We start from the raw sequence: 18,128 nt of genomic DNA on the forward strand, positions 1-18,128 counted from the left end.
AAACATCTTACATTAGCCATTTAACTGAACTGCCCAAATGTTCTTCTCAGAGCAGCAAAATCTGCATTCAGCTGGCCTCATGAACTTGACATCAGCACAGAAAACAAGAAGCTTTCTGTTGTCGCATTTTGAAGCAAAAGGTCAAGTGCCGATCCTCATACTGGTGACTAATGGAGACATCATGTCACGGAGAGAAACTCGACAACCTGATGTGGGCGGTGAGCTCTCAGTAGACCCATTTTAATCCCAGGATCTTCATTGACAACAACGGGAACTGCAAAGCAGGGCTGGATCTGTCCCTAGAAGTGACCACAGCCTTCTAATTGTAGGCTTGGTTCAAAAGCTCCAGACCGCAAAGCCATGAAAACTAGTAAAGCCAACCTAAAATAGGCAAAATAGAAAGTCCAATCAAAAAGAGATAAAAACCTTGAAATGTAACTGTGTAGTAAGTCAGTAGTTGCTATTTTAGGGGGGTGGGAATTGGATTGTGCATGTTTAAAGTCTAATGAGAAGGCCTTGAATTGTGCCACAGTTTTAATTTGAGGCAGCTGAACTCAAGATGTAGACTGGTTAACATATTTTGAGTGACTATTGAGAGTAGTATTTAAAATGTAACCAAGTAGACATGAATGCAGTGTTAAATTGTGTTCTTTATAGAAGGTTTCATGGCCCAAACCTTGATCTTCTTGGATAATCCTGGAGAAACATATCTGCTTGAAGCGTGTCCTTTGAGATGATACTAGAGCTCAGAGATGCTGCTTATGTTGGGAGAAAGAAGAGGGAGGCATACGGCCCAAAGAACACAGTCCCATCAGTGAAAAATGATGGTGGCAGTATTATACTGTGGGGATGCTTCAGTGCATCTCCAACTGGGAATCTTGTCGAGGTGTCTTCCAGCAGATCTGTTGCTCCTGGTGAAGAACTGCCTTCTCAGAATGGAAATACTTCATCGTCATTGACCAGTTATTTTGCAGAAAAAAGTTTATTGTTACTACACATGGACCGGGGTTTTGCCACTCCTCGCCATCACTACATTCTTAGCTTCTTAGGTGTGGTATGTTCACTGTGTTTACATAGCCGGAAGAGGACCCAATACAGTTTAAACACACCATGATGTGAAGGTCATGACTGTCTAAACTGGAGACACAGGTTGTGGTGTAGCTATTGGCTAATGTTGGCACAGAACCAAGAAAAACATTGCACATGTCTCATTTTGAACCGTTTACTCATTTGTTCAAGGAGGGCACTTTTGCCTTTAGCTCTCAAGGGTTTGAAAATAGGCTAAAGTTGACCGCAACCTTTAATACAGCTGATACTTGCAGTTTAAAGATTGCTCTGTAAAATATTCTGTTGCCACTAGTTTAACTCTTTTTGTGGTGTTTTTTGTTTGTTTGTTTTGTGATGTTTTGTTTTGTAGATATCTCATCAGCCAGGGTGCCAGTGTAGGAGTTGTAAACAGTGAGGGCGAGACGCCTCTGGACATTGCCGAAGAGGAGGCAATGGAGGAGCTCCTGCAGAATGAGATCAACCGGCAAGGTACAGTATTACAGTAATGTTGAACTTTGCTCTCCTAGTTTGTAGTAATATTATTTATGCAGAAGTTAACCCTTTTATATAGGTTTACAATTACAAAAGTCCTTTTGTTTTCAGTCTACAGTAGCTCAAATCTTACTATCCCACACCCCATGTAAATAAAACAAAAGCAAACAACCAAAACTGGATAATCTGCTTTTAGTGTCTCTTGGCAAATATTAATTATCTGGCACAGAGCTATAGAGATTAATTTAGCCCTTAGCAGGCCACTTGTTAAGGCCTGAACGACTCTGTAGTCAATCTTTTGGCTTAGAGGACAAGGCATTGCCCCTCCTTTCACCACTTTTTTTTTTTAAAGCAAAGTCAACATATGGCTCGTTAATAATAATGTCCATCAAAATTTGTGGCAGACTTTACACAGATGATTTTTGTCTCCAGGTAAAAACTCCACCAGAATACCTGCACCTCCAGTCTCCAGGCATGACAAATAAATCAGCCAACAGTTTGTAGTGTTTCCGCGATTGTAGTGATTGATGGTGCGGCGCAGGACCCAAATGAAAGAAAGAAAGAAATGGAGACAGATGGATGTTGAGCTTTTGGTTGCTGAAGTTTAGTGTCTGCACACTGTAAGTGCCTCATAGTTGAGCACTGTTGTTTGTTCCAACTTAATCATGTGATGTCTAGAAACAGGCCTGCGGACATGCTGAAGGTAACATAGCAGCCAGGGGCCCCATTTGTATTCATGCATGTATGAGTATGTTTTCAAATAGGATCTGAATTCTCACTGGGTGTCAGTCGCCTGCTGTTTTCCACTTGCCTGTTTGACTGAAAAACTTACATAATATAGAATTGTGATCCACTTGTGTTATGAGCATTCGTGATGATCCAAAAGCAAAACGTCAGGTGTTACTATTTTTGGTCAGGGCGCTCTTGATGAAAGGCCCTTCCCTGTGGTGAGGGGCCATGTACAGACGTGCTAACTGGCCTGAGGCCAGAGGGGGTGCTCCTCGGCTTCACTAATAAAGCCTGGCTAGCTTGCTGTTCTCTTAGGTACACATCGTGGTTAAGGTGCATGAATATTATATATTTTTATATTTTACTAAAGGTGGTGCTTGATCCAACTTAGAAAGGACTAACCTTTAAAGTTATTAAAGGAAGGTTTAGCATACATGTTAATAATACTGGTGTGTGTATTCTCAAGAAAATGTCTCTAAAGAATCTGCCTATATACACCCTTCTTGATCCAGGGACTCAACTCATGCATGCTGTGGAGTAAATTTTTAGTCTTGGAGGACGTATGTAGTCTTGGACCACTTTAGTTAATAGTTTGCACTGAGGTTCAAAGTTGAAACCTTACACAGGTAGTCAGTTTGTGCAAGTGCGTAGAATTGCACAAATTTCAGGTGGTAAGTTGCCCCTCTAACAGTCTGTAGAGGATAAAAGGCTTTCTGAGCTGTCAATCTCTGTTCACTTTAATTCAGGATTCAAATATTTGACAGCTTGTGGCATCCAGTGATAATTGAACCTAGAGCGCTGTTTGCGCCATATTATGTAATGTCAGGGGAGTTTGCACCCACCCAATCCTCAGGTGTCTTGGCCAGTGGCTGCTGTCAGTTTCGATTTGCCCGATGGATGATGGATGCACTGCCTGGTTCATCCTTGCACTGCTTCCCCCACAATCATTGCACATTTCAGTCTTCTTTTTTTTTAAACCAGATTACTGAATACATTTTCAATATATGGATATTATGAATTTAATTATGAACACGGTCTTGCATAAAGTGTTTGCAAGATTAAAACTCAGCTGCAAAGTGAATTTGCAAAGCTGAAGGCAGCTGCAGACAATCCACAGCTCAGCCCTTTATGCTAGAGGTAGGGCGGGCAGCATTATGCAACCAGCTGTTGTGTAACGCTTCTGTATGTTTGTAATGTGATTTTTCTCCTCGCAAAGAGATGCCAGTCATGAGGTTAAACTTGTTAGCGATTGACCGTAGTTTCGCCTTTGCAGGGACAACCCTTCCATGCTCTCCTTGACCCTGATTGGGCCAATGATTTACGTGCGCTGCCATCTTCCTTGTGTTGTCCATCAGCCACAGCAAGCAAGCTGGTGCCTGTCCTTGTAATGGACTGAAAGTGGACAGCCTCACAATTGATTGAAGGTCCTGTTAGCATAAGAAGAGAGGAATGTGGATTTAGCTGGCAGCAGCTTTTCTTCAGATGAAAATGTAGCCTGATTTCTTTTGACTTGTCTTTACATTTACTTGTTGGGTTTTTGGTTGCTTCGGTGTGGGCTTCTGTAAAGTTTTCTTTTTGGGTTCACCACACAAACTCTTGGTCAAGTGGTAACTGGGCAAAGTGGGACATGATGCCTTTTTTGGTGTAGTGGACTTTCTCTTTATCTTCTTTTTGCTCAGGTAGAAGATGTGCTGTTCCCTTGTAAAAACTCAAAGTTGAACTGCTGCCAACTCTTCCACTCGCCTCTTGTTCTGTAGTCCTACTTGGCCATTTTACTCCCTGCTTTTTATAGACACAGTGCCGGCTCCTTCCCTGGAGATTATGGGTGGTTGCCCTGCCTGACCTGTCCCAATTCCCAAGATTACAGCGGTTTTTGGACCTTTTTTTTTTTTTTTTCAGAAGGAATAAAAGTTGTTGTTTTTTTTAAATCACTAATTAATAACTCCTGTTTTCTTAGTTTTCCATAAATAAGTAATACTTGATCAACTTGATTGAACTCCCCTGGTAGGCCATAGGACCACCAGCAGTTCCCAAGCCTCAGTTGGTTCACCTCTTCATTGACCAAACCAACCTAGTGAGGTTTAGATTTGTTCCAAACACAGGAAAAAAGCAAAGTCTGATTAATGTTACCTTCTTGGTTCAGGACCCTTCCAGGTAGATATTAAACACACTCATAAAATTGCCTAGAAAGTTACGCACTGTTGTAGTGCGTTTTTCTTTTGACAATCAATGTTAAAGGGCTGATATTTATTTAAAGAGTAAACAGTGACAGCATTTTATTAGAACTGTCAGGTCAGAGAAGGACACAACCACAGTGAGTCAACAGGCCCAGTCTTTGTCCCAAAGCTGCTCTCTTTGACATAAAACTTTGAAATCCACTTTCTTCCTGTTTAGTTTCACTTTCTTAGAATTTAGCTTACTAATCCTCTCAATGTGCAACATAATTATCTGTGCCATGGTGGTTTTCTGTGTTACATTTAAGATTACTGAAAAAAGATACGGACAGATTTGCATGCACGTTTTAGCTGCATCTACACAGTAAGCAATCCACAATGACTTTGTGGCCAAAGATCATAGAAAGTTACTGACATTAAGTTAGGCCAGAAAGAAAAAACACTGACAATGTAGAGTGAGCAGATCCCGTGATAAACTTTGTGGTGAGAGATTGAAGGGACTATCAATGAGAGTGCACGATACTGGTGATTGACACATCACAGATTAGAAAACACATTAGAGTGTAACCTAGGCAACCAGGGCCTTAAATGTCCACCAGCGACCAGCCATCATTTTCAAAGCGATGCAGGATGAGCAACTTGCTCCATGTGTCATTAACCACTTGGATTTTTGGAATAATTCTTTCCCAGGTGCAAGATTTATTGGGCATTTTGTCTTATACCTTTACAAAATCTTAGTAAATTAAACTGCAAAAAAATGTTAGATGTTGCTCATAATAATCCAGATGTGGGAGGGTTGTTAGAACTTAAATTCTGCAGAATGTGATTTACATTAAGTCTTTGTCAGTATGGTAAAATTTGTCAACACATTAGGCACGAGGAGATATTTGTGCATATATGTAGTCTGAGCCTCTGATGTCTACATAAATGAGTCAGCTGCCTTTCCAAAGTGTGTGTTTGCAACAGATATTATAATCCAAAGACCCCATATGTTGTAATTATTGAAAATATGAAATTGATACTAAAACTAGTTTTTATTGTTCTCAATGTTCAGTTTTTGTTTCATTTTTATTAGCGTGAAACGAGCAGTTGTACTCAGGGAAACTACATTAAACCACTAACAATGAGCTTTAAATATCTGGGAGATTCACGTGTCCCGCATTGTGTAAAGTAAATATTCAGCCTTAGGCTTGGAAACATGCAGTCTTGGACCGCTCTTCTTTCAGCTTGCGTCGAGTGTGGGTTAATTTCTTTTCTTTCTTTCTTTCTTTTTTTTTTTTTCTATGATATTTAATACTCATTGACCCATTATCAGAAACCTGAAAGAGTGGAAACCAATTCACTGTGTCTGTGTCTGGCGAACTTTGTTTAGGAAACAAATGTCCTTCTCATGCTCCTCTCCAGCTAGCTGAAGCTAAACCTCTGGGTAAACGTAGACTTTTCCTCTGACTGCCCTTTCCTCATGGCAGATTTGCAGACACAGATGTCCTTTCATTGCTTTAAAAAGCTTGAGGTCTTAAATCATTCTACGCTGTCAGGAAATGAGTGGTGATGTTTCCCTGGGTGCAAAACAAAAACCTAGAAGACCAGCTGAAGTTTTGGCTTCTGCCCCAGACCCTTTTTTGGATCATTGTTTATACAGTTCATTGTAGTTATCTCTCTCAGATCGTGCAGCAGAGCATTTCAGACAGTCTTGTGCTCCAACCAGGTGTCATCAAGACAGTACAGGCGTGTCAATACAGGCTGCTCTGCATGCAGCATATAGCTTCAACATATTGAGCCACTTACCTGCTGGAGTGTTCGCAGCCGCCGTTGTATTGTTACATTGACAGATTATTGGCACAAAGCTGTTCCCTAGAGCAGATGAAATGGCTGACACCAGAGCATGGCAGAACCATGTTGTGTCTAGTTCCCTCCATAGAAAGTTTCTAACAATGAAATGCAACAGTGCCTGGCTTGATAAAAGTGCAGTTTGAAAATGCCTAAAAATTCATCTCATTCATCAGAGCTGAAATATTTTGTTTTGTCTTGGCTGTAATCTAGAGCAGTGATGGCAAACTTGGTGAAAAGTTCATTCAGCTCAAGCCTTTCAGATATTACATTAGGTCCTCAAAAGGACAAACCAATACAAGAGATTTAAGTGTATGCATAGGTACATTTGTTTCTATGTTGTTCTAAAATGTTTTCAATATAAAAGCAACCAGGCGGACTTCACACCTTAACTTTTTCAGCTGATATCTGTCGCTTATGTTCATCAGTTAGAGTAGGCTAATCTGAGAAATGTAAAAGCTGCACCTTTGCTACACAGCTGTGGTCCGTTTGACGCGCAGTATTTGCTATTGTGAATTACACTGGCTACATTATCCCTATTAAGGGGCGCGGAATTGAACAAATATTCAACATTTGCATTCTGCGCAGCTTGCGAGAGAGACAGCTGCTATTACTAATGGTTCCCCCCCCCCCAACAGAGTATGAATAGGTCACTAATGCAACCTGTTCCAAACATTTGCATACCTTACTCTGGATGTAAACAAGTAGAAGTCATAAATATCTTGATCTAATTGGGTCTTGTTCTCTCTCTAGGTTCATTGCTGCAGCGGGCAGCTTGTTCCTAAGTAGCAGGTAATCCCTGGGTGTCTGTCTGTACACTATCATGCTTCTCCATTTCTCCAGGGGTTGATATCGAGGCAGCCCGGAAAGAGGAGGAGCGCATCATGCTGAGGGATGCCCGGCAGTGGCTCAACAGCGGCCAGATCCAAGACGTGCGGCATACGAAATCTGGAGGAACGGCGCTCCATGTAGCTGCCGCGAAGGGATACGTTGAGGTTTTAAAGTAAGCAGTAGCCCTCAGAGACGGTAAAACAGTTGGAGCACACTTTGGTACATAAAGTGTCTCCTGTATGTTACTTTATTTGAACACTATTTATAGTAAAGACGGTGGTGATGCCTAGCCTCATCGGTAATACCAGACATATCTTGGTCTCTGCATCTTGTCATCTTGCCTCGTTCTGACATCGTCACTGCGGGTTGTTAATACAGTTGCACTGCTCAAGGATAGAAACCGCAACGGCCTGTCCATCTGGTCTGGGAAGCCAGCCAGCACACTCTGCTGCCATAGATAGCTCTAAGATCTCTGATGTTTAACACAACTACCGTACACGGGACAGAGATCCAAATGTTTTCCCCATCATGGCAGATTTATTGGCTGAAATATTTGCTAGCCTCACCGAGCTTTGCTAAGGGATGACTAAGATTTTCAGATTACATCTCTGTTTTTTCGGGGAATCTGTATCTCATAAAAGTGACCTGGGGTTACAATACTGACGCACATCAGAGCTCGAAGCCTAGCAACACATTGAAAAATCAGTTTACAGAATGAAATCCGTCATTCACTCCGCACATTCACCCTCCCTATGTCTTCCTTGTAGGCTTTTAATCCAAGCAGGGTATGATGTAAATATTAAGGACTATGATGGCTGGACTCCTCTACATGCAGCAGCACACTGGGGCAAAGAGGAGGCCTGTAGGATACTGGTTGAGAATCTATGTGACATGGACATCATGAATAAAATGGTGAGGAACTAGAACTAGAAGCAGTCATTAGGTTAAGTGCAGTCTTTAACTCTTACATGTTTCCCTTCAGGGTCAGACTGCTTTTGATGTAGCAGATGAAGATGTTCTGGGATACTTAGAAGAACTACAGAAGAAACAAAATCTGGTGAGTCACTTTGGCATCTGAACAAAATTCTTGAAAGATTCCAAGAAACCTTTTCATGACGGGAAAACATGTCTTAATTTTTATAGTATAATTTCATTTCCTGTGCTGGACTCATGAGTGTCTTGTTATCATCTTAATTCCAGCTGAGAAATGAGAAGAAAGATGTTAAGAAATCTCCTCTGATTGAAACAACCACCACTGGGGACAACAATCAATCACTGAAGCCAATCAAGAGGTAACTTTCTAGTGAGAAGTAATGAATGGAAATGGTTAACTGAATCAAAAAAGCTAAGGTATTACGATATCTTTAGGAGAACAATCTCACTTTGTCAAGTGTTGTTCTCTCTAAAGTTTTTTTTTTTTTCTTGCTTTCATGTATGAGAGTAGAGTCTTATTCTTCCTGCAATTGGCCAGAAAGTCAAACTGTCTAAAGCAGTGGGTGAAGGAAAATGTCTTCAGTTTACCAAACTCAAAACTCTAAAAATCTAGCTCACATTGCTTATCTGTGAGCCCTACTCTCTACTGATGCTGCAGTACTATACTAACAGTGTTAAATTTGTGTTTTTTAGCAAAGAAACGCTGCTTCTGGAGCCCGAGAAGAGCGCTCCTCGCATCGAGACCTTAGAGCCAGAGAAAGTGGACGAAGAAGAGGAGGGTAAGAAGGATGAATCAAGCTGCTCTAGTGAAGAAGAGGAGGAAGAAGATTCAGAATCAGAGACTGAAGCAGGTACTGTATGATTTTTATGTTAGACTTGTGGTGTTTTTAGCTCACGAAAACTTTAATTATGAACCACCAATTTTATTCTGTAATTTCTGGGCCTTTTATACTTATTCTGCATGTTGGTCAAGAAACCATATTGTGACTATTCTCACCTGCTTCTTTTTTTTTTTTTGGGAACCTCAGCAGAAAAGAGCAAGCCCTCAGCAGCAGTGAGCAACAGCACAACACCAACCAGCGTCACGGTGTCTTCTCCAACTAGCCCAACTAACCAGGTGACGACCCCCACTTCACCAGTTAAAAAGGTACGACCGGGGAACTCTTTGCCGTCCTGCCCTGTCTGGAGAAAGGGGATGGGGATTACTTGTTCTCCCTTTGCAACAAAAACCTGATTTTGCAGTCAGGTGTTTACATGTACAGTTTTACAGTTTAAATTAATGAGTAATTTAAATTTAAAAAATAGCTCTGTCTGGCTCGAATGAGAACATAAATGTAAGTGGCTTTTAACAAACATGGCAACAGGATGGGGACGGTTGGAAAATTCTGCAGTATAGTTGTAGGTTGTTCTAAAGGTTGGAGGAAAGTGTACAGACTAATGCGTTTGGGTGGTAAAAGTAAAACTAGGCCTTGAATTACAGTCATGTTCCACTTTTGAAACTGCTGCCCTCTGCTGGCAGAATAATGCCAAGCCTTTTTCTAAAGTGAACCCTCTGAGTTTCCCCAAGGGCAGGTTTTCCTCTTTGATTCAATGGGAAATATTGAACGCATTTAAAATATTGTGAATTATAATATTTGGTATTTATAAAAATATGTAATGTAATCATAAATTTTGTTTTGTTTTTGTCATTAGTGCTTCACAGAAGCATGTTCTTTGTTCTAGGTTAAAAAAAATAGAACAGAAAAGCAGAAGTTGTAAAAAGACACAAGCAAGCCAACGATAAGGAAGCAAGATTGAAGTGTGAAACAAACATGTTGCACATGTAGGGGACGTTCTTAAAATTTAAATTTGAGGTAGCCAAGTCTGTGATATGTGATGCCACCTCCAAACATGACTTTAGCCCTTGAATGAACCTTTTAAAAAAAAAAAAAAAAAAAAAGGAGGTTGTCTCGCCACCAGACACCCATCTAGAGCCTTTTTGGTTTCTTTTTTCTGCTTCTTCTCTTGAGATAAACTTCTTGTTCCTGTCCTTATTTGAAGCCTGATTCTCACTCAAACCACAATGTCCTCTGTCTAATAAGTTAGCAAAGTCCAAATTCCAGTGTTTGCATCTGTCACTTATTTTGAGAACATTAATGTCAGTGAGCATTGTGTGGTGTGACTAGGCTTTAAAATGCCTGTCTTTGCTCATAAAGTGTGTTTCTTTTGCTGCTGCTTCTTATTCTGTCTCAACCTCTCTGTTCCTCCATGCCCTCCCTCCCTCTGTCATTCTCTCTCTGCATCATTCTCACCCTGGGCTCTTGTCTTGGTTGGCTTTAGTTTGAATGTATTACTCCCCTCATGCCTGTGGCGGAGCCAGGCTGTCCTGCATTGTGGCGTCAAGGTTTGCGCAAAACTGGCATTTCTCTAGTGCCCAAAAAACTTATGGTGAGGCCTTGGTGTGCACCAGAGTTGTTCTGTAATCCTACATGCACCTGTGCACTGATAAAGCACTAAACACTCCTAACCACTCTGACCTGATCCAGGCGATATAGGGTTTTTCCACTAGTTTAACGGCATAAACTGAACATTTCATGCTTCACATTAAAAAAATTTCCACTGGTGATTGAACAGGATGCTTTTATTGTGAAGAAAAAAATGTAGGAAATGCATTTAAACCACAGAACAAACAGAGGTTAACTAGCAGGTAAATTGCTAATTTACCTGCTACCTGCACTAAGGATTTATTCTCATATTTTGATTACATAATTAGTATCACAGTAAGTACAAAGAGGCAGTTATTGTGATTTCTTGTTAAGAAGTTGTTTAAAATTTTCCAAAGTTAACAAAGTTGCCAACATAATGTGGGGAAATAAGAGCTGTGGTTTAGTTTCCAAACATCGTTATATTATCAGCTGAAGATCGAGTAGGGCTCGTCCGTGCAGTAAGCTATCCAGGTGACAGTGCTGCAGCGTATGAGCCCCTGCCCCTCATACACAGGCTGATAAAATGTGCAGCAATAACAAACAGGAATAGTTTTGGTACCTGTCCCCTCCTCTGTGGTGCAATGGGGGGGAAAACAGTTACCTAACCGTGGATGTTCATGGCACGACAAACCACGCGCAGTGGAAAAACCAAAATTGCGATTAATTGCTGCCAATAGCTGCTTTTCACCTATCACCCTAGCATGGTGTTTCCACTTGTAATCACCAAATACACTGTCTTGATCATGCTTTCATTTCACGTCTGTGCGACTTCTGCTGCTTGTAAACTGTAAGAGTTATTGAAGTCATCATATTTTGAAAATGGCATATAACCAGGAGTATATTTTACAGAGTATTGAAGTCAGGAAGAGGCATTCTGGTCATGTGTCACATCTGACATGTTTTTAAAAATAATAAAGTTTCCATCTGAAAAAAAATAAAAAAATAAAATAAAAAAATCTAAAATTTGCAGCCCTTATGGATTAATCCGACTTGTTTTTAACCTGTTTGACTTTTGCGTTACTTACCACGATAACTAAAAACCTCTAAACATCTTTGTCCTTCTAAATGGTCAACGGTGTCTTAATTAGACCACTGTCCTTTCCTCACTCAGGTCACTCAGCCTGCTGGAAAGGTCTCAACTAAAGTGGAGGAGGAGAGGAAGGATGAGTCTCCAGCGTCCTGGCGTTTGGGTTTGAGGAAGACGGGCAGCTATGGAGCGCTGGCCGAGATCACTGCCACCAAGGAGGCGCAGAGGGAGAAGGATACCACTGGGGTTATGCGTTCGGCCTCGAGCCCTCGCCTCTCCACATCTCTGGACAACAAAGACAAGGAGAAGGTCAGAAGGCATTGAAGCAGTTTGGGGTTTTTTTTTAGTAGGCGGGGTTGCGTAGATGATTCTTAATTAAAAGGTTTTGGTTATTTATCGTGGTAACAGAGCTTTCTTGTAGCAATACTACACAGCTCCTTTACAGCTATGTCCTGCTTGTTGTGCTGCCTGCAGGAAAAGGATAAAGGAACCCGGCTTGCCTATGTGGCTCCAACCATTCCCAGGAGACTGGCCAGTACTTCGGACATTGACGAGAAGGAAAACAGGTGAATCCCTGGAGATGCGTGGCTCTGTGCAAACATGCATTGGATTGTGTGGCTCCTGTTGCTCACTGCTGGGTGCCCCAATGCTGTGCATGGTGTGGCCTTAAGCAGCTGCTTTTTTTTTTTTTGCATTTCTAATGTGCAGTGATAGATTTAGTAATCAAGAAACACATTAAGGATAATTTTTAAAAGTGGGAGACCTATTCCTTTAGTATACATGTTACTGTGGAAACGTGGGGTACGATTCTAGCTTGTGGTTTCCCAGGGACTCTACTGCTCTGATACGTAGCGGCTCCTACACCCGGCGACGCTGGGATGACGACCTGAAGAACAGTGAAGGAAGTGCCTCCACCATCCGAACCCCCAGCTACCAGCGCAGGTTAGCCTCGGCTGTAGTACAAACCTCTGCCACAACTTTCCACCCCAATCTCGTCATGTCCATCATACGGGTGCCTTTCATAGCTTTGAAACCAAATTAACTGTGTAGATCATCAATAGTGAATTTATCAGTCACCTTAAGGGAAATTTGCTTTTAGTGATGTCATCAGAGATGTGTATGTACATGCTTGCATTTGCAGCAGCTACTCTGAAAGCCATGCAAATGCGCCCAACGCCTCTCTGTCACCGCCAAAGAGTCTTTTGCACGACTCTACTTGTCCCGTCAGGTTGCTGTGCCACTGAGATATTTTACAAGCCTCAAACAGTCTAATAAATCAATTAAATAAGAAATTCTCAGGGTTGTTTGTGGCACAGAACTTGGACGTGGACTTGTGCTGCATTTGTATCGTATGGGAGAAATGCTGGCTGTGAGCCACTAATGAACTCACTCAAGTTTCAGGCTGTAAAAGCTGCTTTGGAACTTGTTGTTTCTTGCGTTTCTGAGTTTCGATGTTTCCAACCAAGACCTCCTTAAATCGAATTCTGAATAGGGGAGAAATGGTGAAGATCTCCCAACAATTGGATGATTTTAGATGCATCTCATCCTAATTTAACTCCTGAACAGTGCTTTAAATACAGCTACTCCCAAATGAGATGAATGCACAAACAGTGTGTCAAAGCTTTAGAGTCTTAAATATGTATGTTTCTTGTTCTCTGCATATATATGTCTGTACGTGTGCGCGCCTTCACCGCTAACATGCCTCTCTCGCCCACCTGCCTGCCAACACGCTAGCACTTCCCATACGCTAGCGCTAGGGCGGAGCGGCAGCACGCGGGACGTGCCAGCCAAGTCTTCGTCAACCTCCAACTTGGACCCTAACACCTGTAATACTAAACCCTGGCAGCCACCCACCTCCCACTACCCGTCTTACAGCATTTACCGCAGGTACACCAGCCTCACCGAGGCACCACCATCTCTACAAACACCTGTCCTCTCTCACTTTCTGCATCTCTGCTCGGCTGGAGTGACCACCTTGTGTTTTGTGTTCCCTGTTATATTAAATGTCTTAATTAATGTTGGAAGGCTTTTTATTTATCTGCTGGTTACGACTTTCAGTAAAGTTAGAATTGTGGTTTAAAACATGATTAATGGTAATCGACTACATTTACCACCCTATAGTTGTGCATTACTCCAGTACAAGGAGAAGAACGTATTAGCATCTTCTTCAAGTGAGTAACTGTTTCTTGTTGGATCAGTGTAGGCATCCCGCGTGTATGTAAATGGTCACTGTGAAGTTTTTCCAGACATTCATATGAAGCGTGAAATGTCCCAGGAACTGTTTAAAAACACTCGTCTAAGAGGGGATTTTATTTATTTATTTATTTAAAGAGAAAAATAGAAGTCATATAAAACAAAAATTTGTTTGGATGTAGCACCATCACTGCAACTAAAAATGCCATGGTGAGACATCATCATCTGTCCCTTCTTAACAAGAATCACTGCTCCCACCTAATGTGCCTTCACCATCAATGCAGTAGTAAACTAGTTGGACACTAGTTGTTATACAGTGTGATGAAAAAGCAAAAACAAAATTGATAAACTCATGTCTTCCATCCTAATTATTAGAGTAAAAGTCGAAACCACGATTGGCCACAACCAAACGGCTCTACTTGCATCTCATTCCATCTTGCCGGTGATTCTTTATTCCACAGCGGCTCATTCGGCAGACGACACGAGGACTTGGGCTCCTCGACCACTTCCTCCTCCACGACCACCTCCACCTCCTCATCTGTTACCTCGCCCACGGGCCATCGTGGCCTGTACTCAAGCCTGGGCTCCTCCTCCACTCGCACTGGCTCCACCAGTCTCACCAGCAGGTACAATTTATTTCCCTTCAGGTTGAGAAAGTCAGCTGCAGCTGAATGAATGAATGAATCTATACAGCTAACATTTGAGGTCATGCAGTCTTTCTTTAAACAAGCTAGAAGGCAGCAGTAATACTGGTCAGTTTCACCACATATTCATGTATTATATTTGTATAATTTAGTTTGTCCTCTAATTTAGTTGCTAGGCATGTCCCTGGTGATAAATGTACTAATTTCCAGAAGTTTCTCAAAGCTTGAACAGTTTGTTTGCCTTTTTTTCTCTTTATTATCTTTATTTTCTGTATTTAGTACTGTAGTGGAAATTTAAACACTTTATCATGTTACTAGGTTTTGTTTATTTTGTTAAAATTCAGCAGCATAAGTGGTGCATACCAAAAGCCAGAGAGAAGCAAAGTGCTAAAAAAGATGGTGAGCTAACTCTCGAAGTGGTTTTATAACAAACGGTCTGACACGATCATCTGGCAGGCAAGAAAATGTATAGTAATTGGCCCTGAATTGTATATACAGGCTTAGGATTGTTGCATTTGTATTACAGCTGCTGAAAGGGAATCTGTTTAAAATGTGTGTATAAACAGGTACTGGTCAGAGGAGAGTGCAGAGAGGGAGAAGGAGAAGGAGTCGGCTGCTGTCGTCCCCACTATAAACACTGGCTCTACTACGACCACCACGTCTACCACTACCACCACTACCACTGGCACTGGCACCGAAAGACGCAGGTAAACCAAACACCCACTCAAACATCGATTTCATTAGTTTTTATTAGCTCTTTAAACGTTGTGAATTTCTTATCGCAATCGCATCTGTCTGCCAAATTTATGGTGCTGTTTAAATGTAAGGAGACTTTCAGCATTTCCATAGACTTATTTCATGAAGAAAAGCTACCATCATTTCCATTTCTGTAGGTTTGTGTTCACCCTTAGACTCTGTGCAGACATTCTAGGAAGGGAGTGAGAGAGCAGAGAGCTTGTGCTTGCACGTGTATGTTTGAGTGGGGTCGAGTGCATGTCCTCCTGTAGCAACGCTGAAATAAGCCACCTGTCACGGTGGGAGTGGGGCCGGGCTGCTTCAGAGCCTGAACTGCTCCAGCGACTTCTCCTTATAAGGAACGTGGGCAGAAGAAGTACATTTTCCTCAAGGCCAAGGCCCCATTCTGGGCTGAATGAGTTCATACTTTTGTGTGGCCAACAGAAGCGTGTTTCAGCCTGAGACGAGCGATTACTGTTTTATTTCCCAAATTGTGTTGCCTTTTGGGCATGAAGCTCGCGTACCGGAACGTTTAAACCTAGAGGTTTATATCTCATTTTACAACTATAACACACGAGGAAGACATTATTTTAAAAATCCTGGCTTGGAGGGGAAATGACCAAGATTTTTTTTTTCTCTCTCTTTCTCATATCTGTTCTTTGTTGCTATATTACAAATATATATCTAGCAGACAGCAGTGATTTTTACAATAGCTGTTTTTAATTTCCCCTGTGAAAGTGAAGCGTGGATGTCCTTTACTCCAGCCAAGCTACACTGCAGCTGACTGCTTCCTCAGTTAATATTAAACATTTTTAATAAACTACCAGAGAAAAGAAACGTACCATTAGGTAAAAACACAAGCACAGCAATATTGTGGAGGTAAACAGATGTGTAAGGAGGATTAATGGGTTCCATTCTTGACACTGAACAAGCCCATAGTAAAAAGAGAACCTGCTACTTTAAGCTGATACAAAGTATTAAATTGTCTTTGACATTTCACTCTAGGACTTCCCAGCGCACAGTGACACAGTCTTACCTCCATCTTTATATTTAGATTTTGTGATGTGACTGCATCTTTGAAGGTTAGCAGGATCACATTAACAGGTTAACCTGTGTCACAGGCATGATGATTTAGTCCAGTGTAGGCTAAATAAGAGCTGAAAACACGTCAGATGAAAGCAACACCTGGCTCTTTACATATAGTTGAAGTAAGTCTTTGAGATCGCTAAAGCTGGAGCCTGGAAGTACTTCACAAGCAAAGTGTGCTGTGATACTTTATGATAAGAATATATATATAAAATTTATTTTATTTTTTCCCTTATCAGCCCAACACATTTGTATAATGTTCTTACACTCAACCAAATGCTTTCTTTTAACTTTGCTGTGTACTTTGAACCAATGTCTTGCTTGGAGATACCGCATTTCCATTGCAAGCTTGTTTTAAGGTGGAAATAAAACACTGCTAAAGTCTTGTTTGCACCTGTAAATGCCCCATATATTTGTGTGAGCAGGTGTGTTAATACTTTATCAGCAAATCTATACATTTGGATGCAATTTCTGCTGATTAGAGAGCCTGTTTAGTAACCCCTGTTTCTTTAACGAATGGTAAAGCTCAATATCATGAGGGCAAGTACGAAGCATATTTAAGTAGATTAACTTCCCCATTCAGGAGGGGCTTTTTTTTTCTTTTCTTTTTTTTTGGCTTCCTCTAAATATTTAACCTCTGTGTGTCTGTGTTTGTGTATTTTGCTTGTGTCTCTTTCAGGTCATACTTGACTCCAAAGCGAGATGAGGAGTCGGAGTCTCAGAGGAAAGCTCGCTCCAGACAGGCTCGACAGTCAAGGAGGTCCACCCAGGTTAGTTAAACCACATCACCTTAAATATGCTCAGTCCTCATCTCTTATGTTTGCAAAGGTGTATGTTCCTTTTAATGACCCTTAACCCTGTGAGCCAAAATGTCAGGCTCAACTCTGTTTTTACTACTCTTGGCTCTGTATGATGTCAGTAAGAGCAGATATCCTAATATGGCCATCTCAAAAAGCTCACCCACCTGCTGTTCTAGCCTTGTGCTTACAAGGGCTAGCCAACCAGAAGAAAGTTGGTTTACCAGCAGGGGGAAGGAAGCTAAAATGCAGTGATATAACTGCACTAAGACCCAGTAAATGAGTATAACATGCTGCCTTTTAAACCATTCTTTTATAATGTTATCTGTAGGAAGGGTAAATAGAATGGGAATTTGGTATTCGTAGGAACATGTTTAATTTAACCTACAACTAGAGCCTCAACCAAACCACAAAACTAACTTATGTCTCTAATCTGACTTTTTTTTTCTTTTTTTTTAATCTCCATCAGTTTTTGTTCTTAAATGTTGTCTTCAGTTGTAGGAAACCTTTAACATGATCAGAATAGTCACTACTGCTCAAACTGCTAATAAGCCAAATAGAAGTGGATTACCACATCAAAACAAATTGTTAACAAATGATGACCTCTGCATGTTCCTGGTTTGTATTGTATTTCTATGGCCACAGACTGTTCAAATAAGACCTGTTATTCTTGTTGAGACAGCCCAGACTTTTATTTTTTGTTTGTGTACACAGGCAGTTCTTGTACCAAGAGCTCATTTTATAGAATTTGAGCTTTGTCCCTGGTTTAAAAAGGAAAATTTGCTTGGATCAGTTGACCAGTTTTTGAACTAATTAATTACCAATTCTGCAGCATGTATAGAATCTGCAAATATAAGACTAATTTTTTAAAAATCATCCAAGAAAGAAATTAAAAAAAGACTTTCCTTCTTCCAGGGTGTGACTCTGACTGATTTACAAGAGGCTGAGAAAACAATCGGCAGGAGTCGTACCACAAAGACTCGGGAGGAGGAGAAAGAGGAGAAAGAGAAGCAGGACAAGGAAAAGCAAGAGGAGAAGAAGGAGACTGAGACAAAGGACGATGATTACCGATACAAGTACCGCACCTACGATGAGGTACATATTCTAAATATGTTTATATTGTTATAATGTATTACTGAAACGAC

General features: G+C 41.1%; 1 protein-coding gene across 11 annotated transcripts in view; it reads left to right on the top strand.

Annotated features, from left to right (window-relative positions):
• Positions 1–18,128, top strand: part of ppp1r12a (protein phosphatase 1, regulatory subunit 12A) — a 59,545-nt gene that overhangs the window by 27,844 nt on the left and 13,573 nt on the right. For 5 of the 11 annotated variants that reach the window (XM_063500780.1, XM_063500785.1, XM_063500787.1 and 2 more), the window contains exons 3-17: positions 1,418–1,536; positions 7,116–7,275; positions 7,871–8,015; positions 8,086–8,160; positions 8,304–8,395; positions 8,730–8,887; positions 9,065–9,183; positions 11,613–11,837; positions 12,003–12,094; positions 12,357–12,470; positions 13,263–13,415; positions 14,183–14,347; positions 14,932–15,072; positions 16,866–16,956; positions 17,899–18,078. In XM_063500780.1, coding sequence (XP_063356850.1) covers positions 1,418–1,536; positions 7,116–7,275; positions 7,871–8,015; positions 8,086–8,160; positions 8,304–8,395; positions 8,730–8,887; positions 9,065–9,183; positions 11,613–11,837; positions 12,003–12,094; positions 12,357–12,470; positions 13,263–13,415; positions 14,183–14,347; positions 14,932–15,072; positions 16,866–16,956; positions 17,899–18,078 — 2,029 coding nt within the window. Of the gene's footprint in view, positions 1–1,417; positions 1,537–7,115; positions 7,276–7,870; positions 8,016–8,085; positions 8,161–8,303; positions 8,396–8,729; positions 8,888–9,064; positions 9,184–10,355; positions 10,464–11,612; positions 11,838–12,002; positions 12,095–12,356; positions 12,471–13,262; positions 13,416–14,182; positions 14,348–14,931; positions 15,073–16,865; positions 16,957–17,898; positions 18,079–18,128 lie in introns of all 11 variants that reach the window. The other 6 variants (XM_063500782.1, XM_063500783.1, XM_063500789.1 and 3 more) reach the window with 4 other exon arrangements.

Source organism: Pelmatolapia mariae, linkage group LG17 (assembly GCF_036321145.2).
Source record: "Pelmatolapia mariae isolate MD_Pm_ZW linkage group LG17, Pm_UMD_F_2, whole genome shotgun sequence".
Classification (NCBI taxonomy): domain Eukaryota; kingdom Metazoa; phylum Chordata; class Actinopteri; order Cichliformes; family Cichlidae; genus Pelmatolapia; species Pelmatolapia mariae.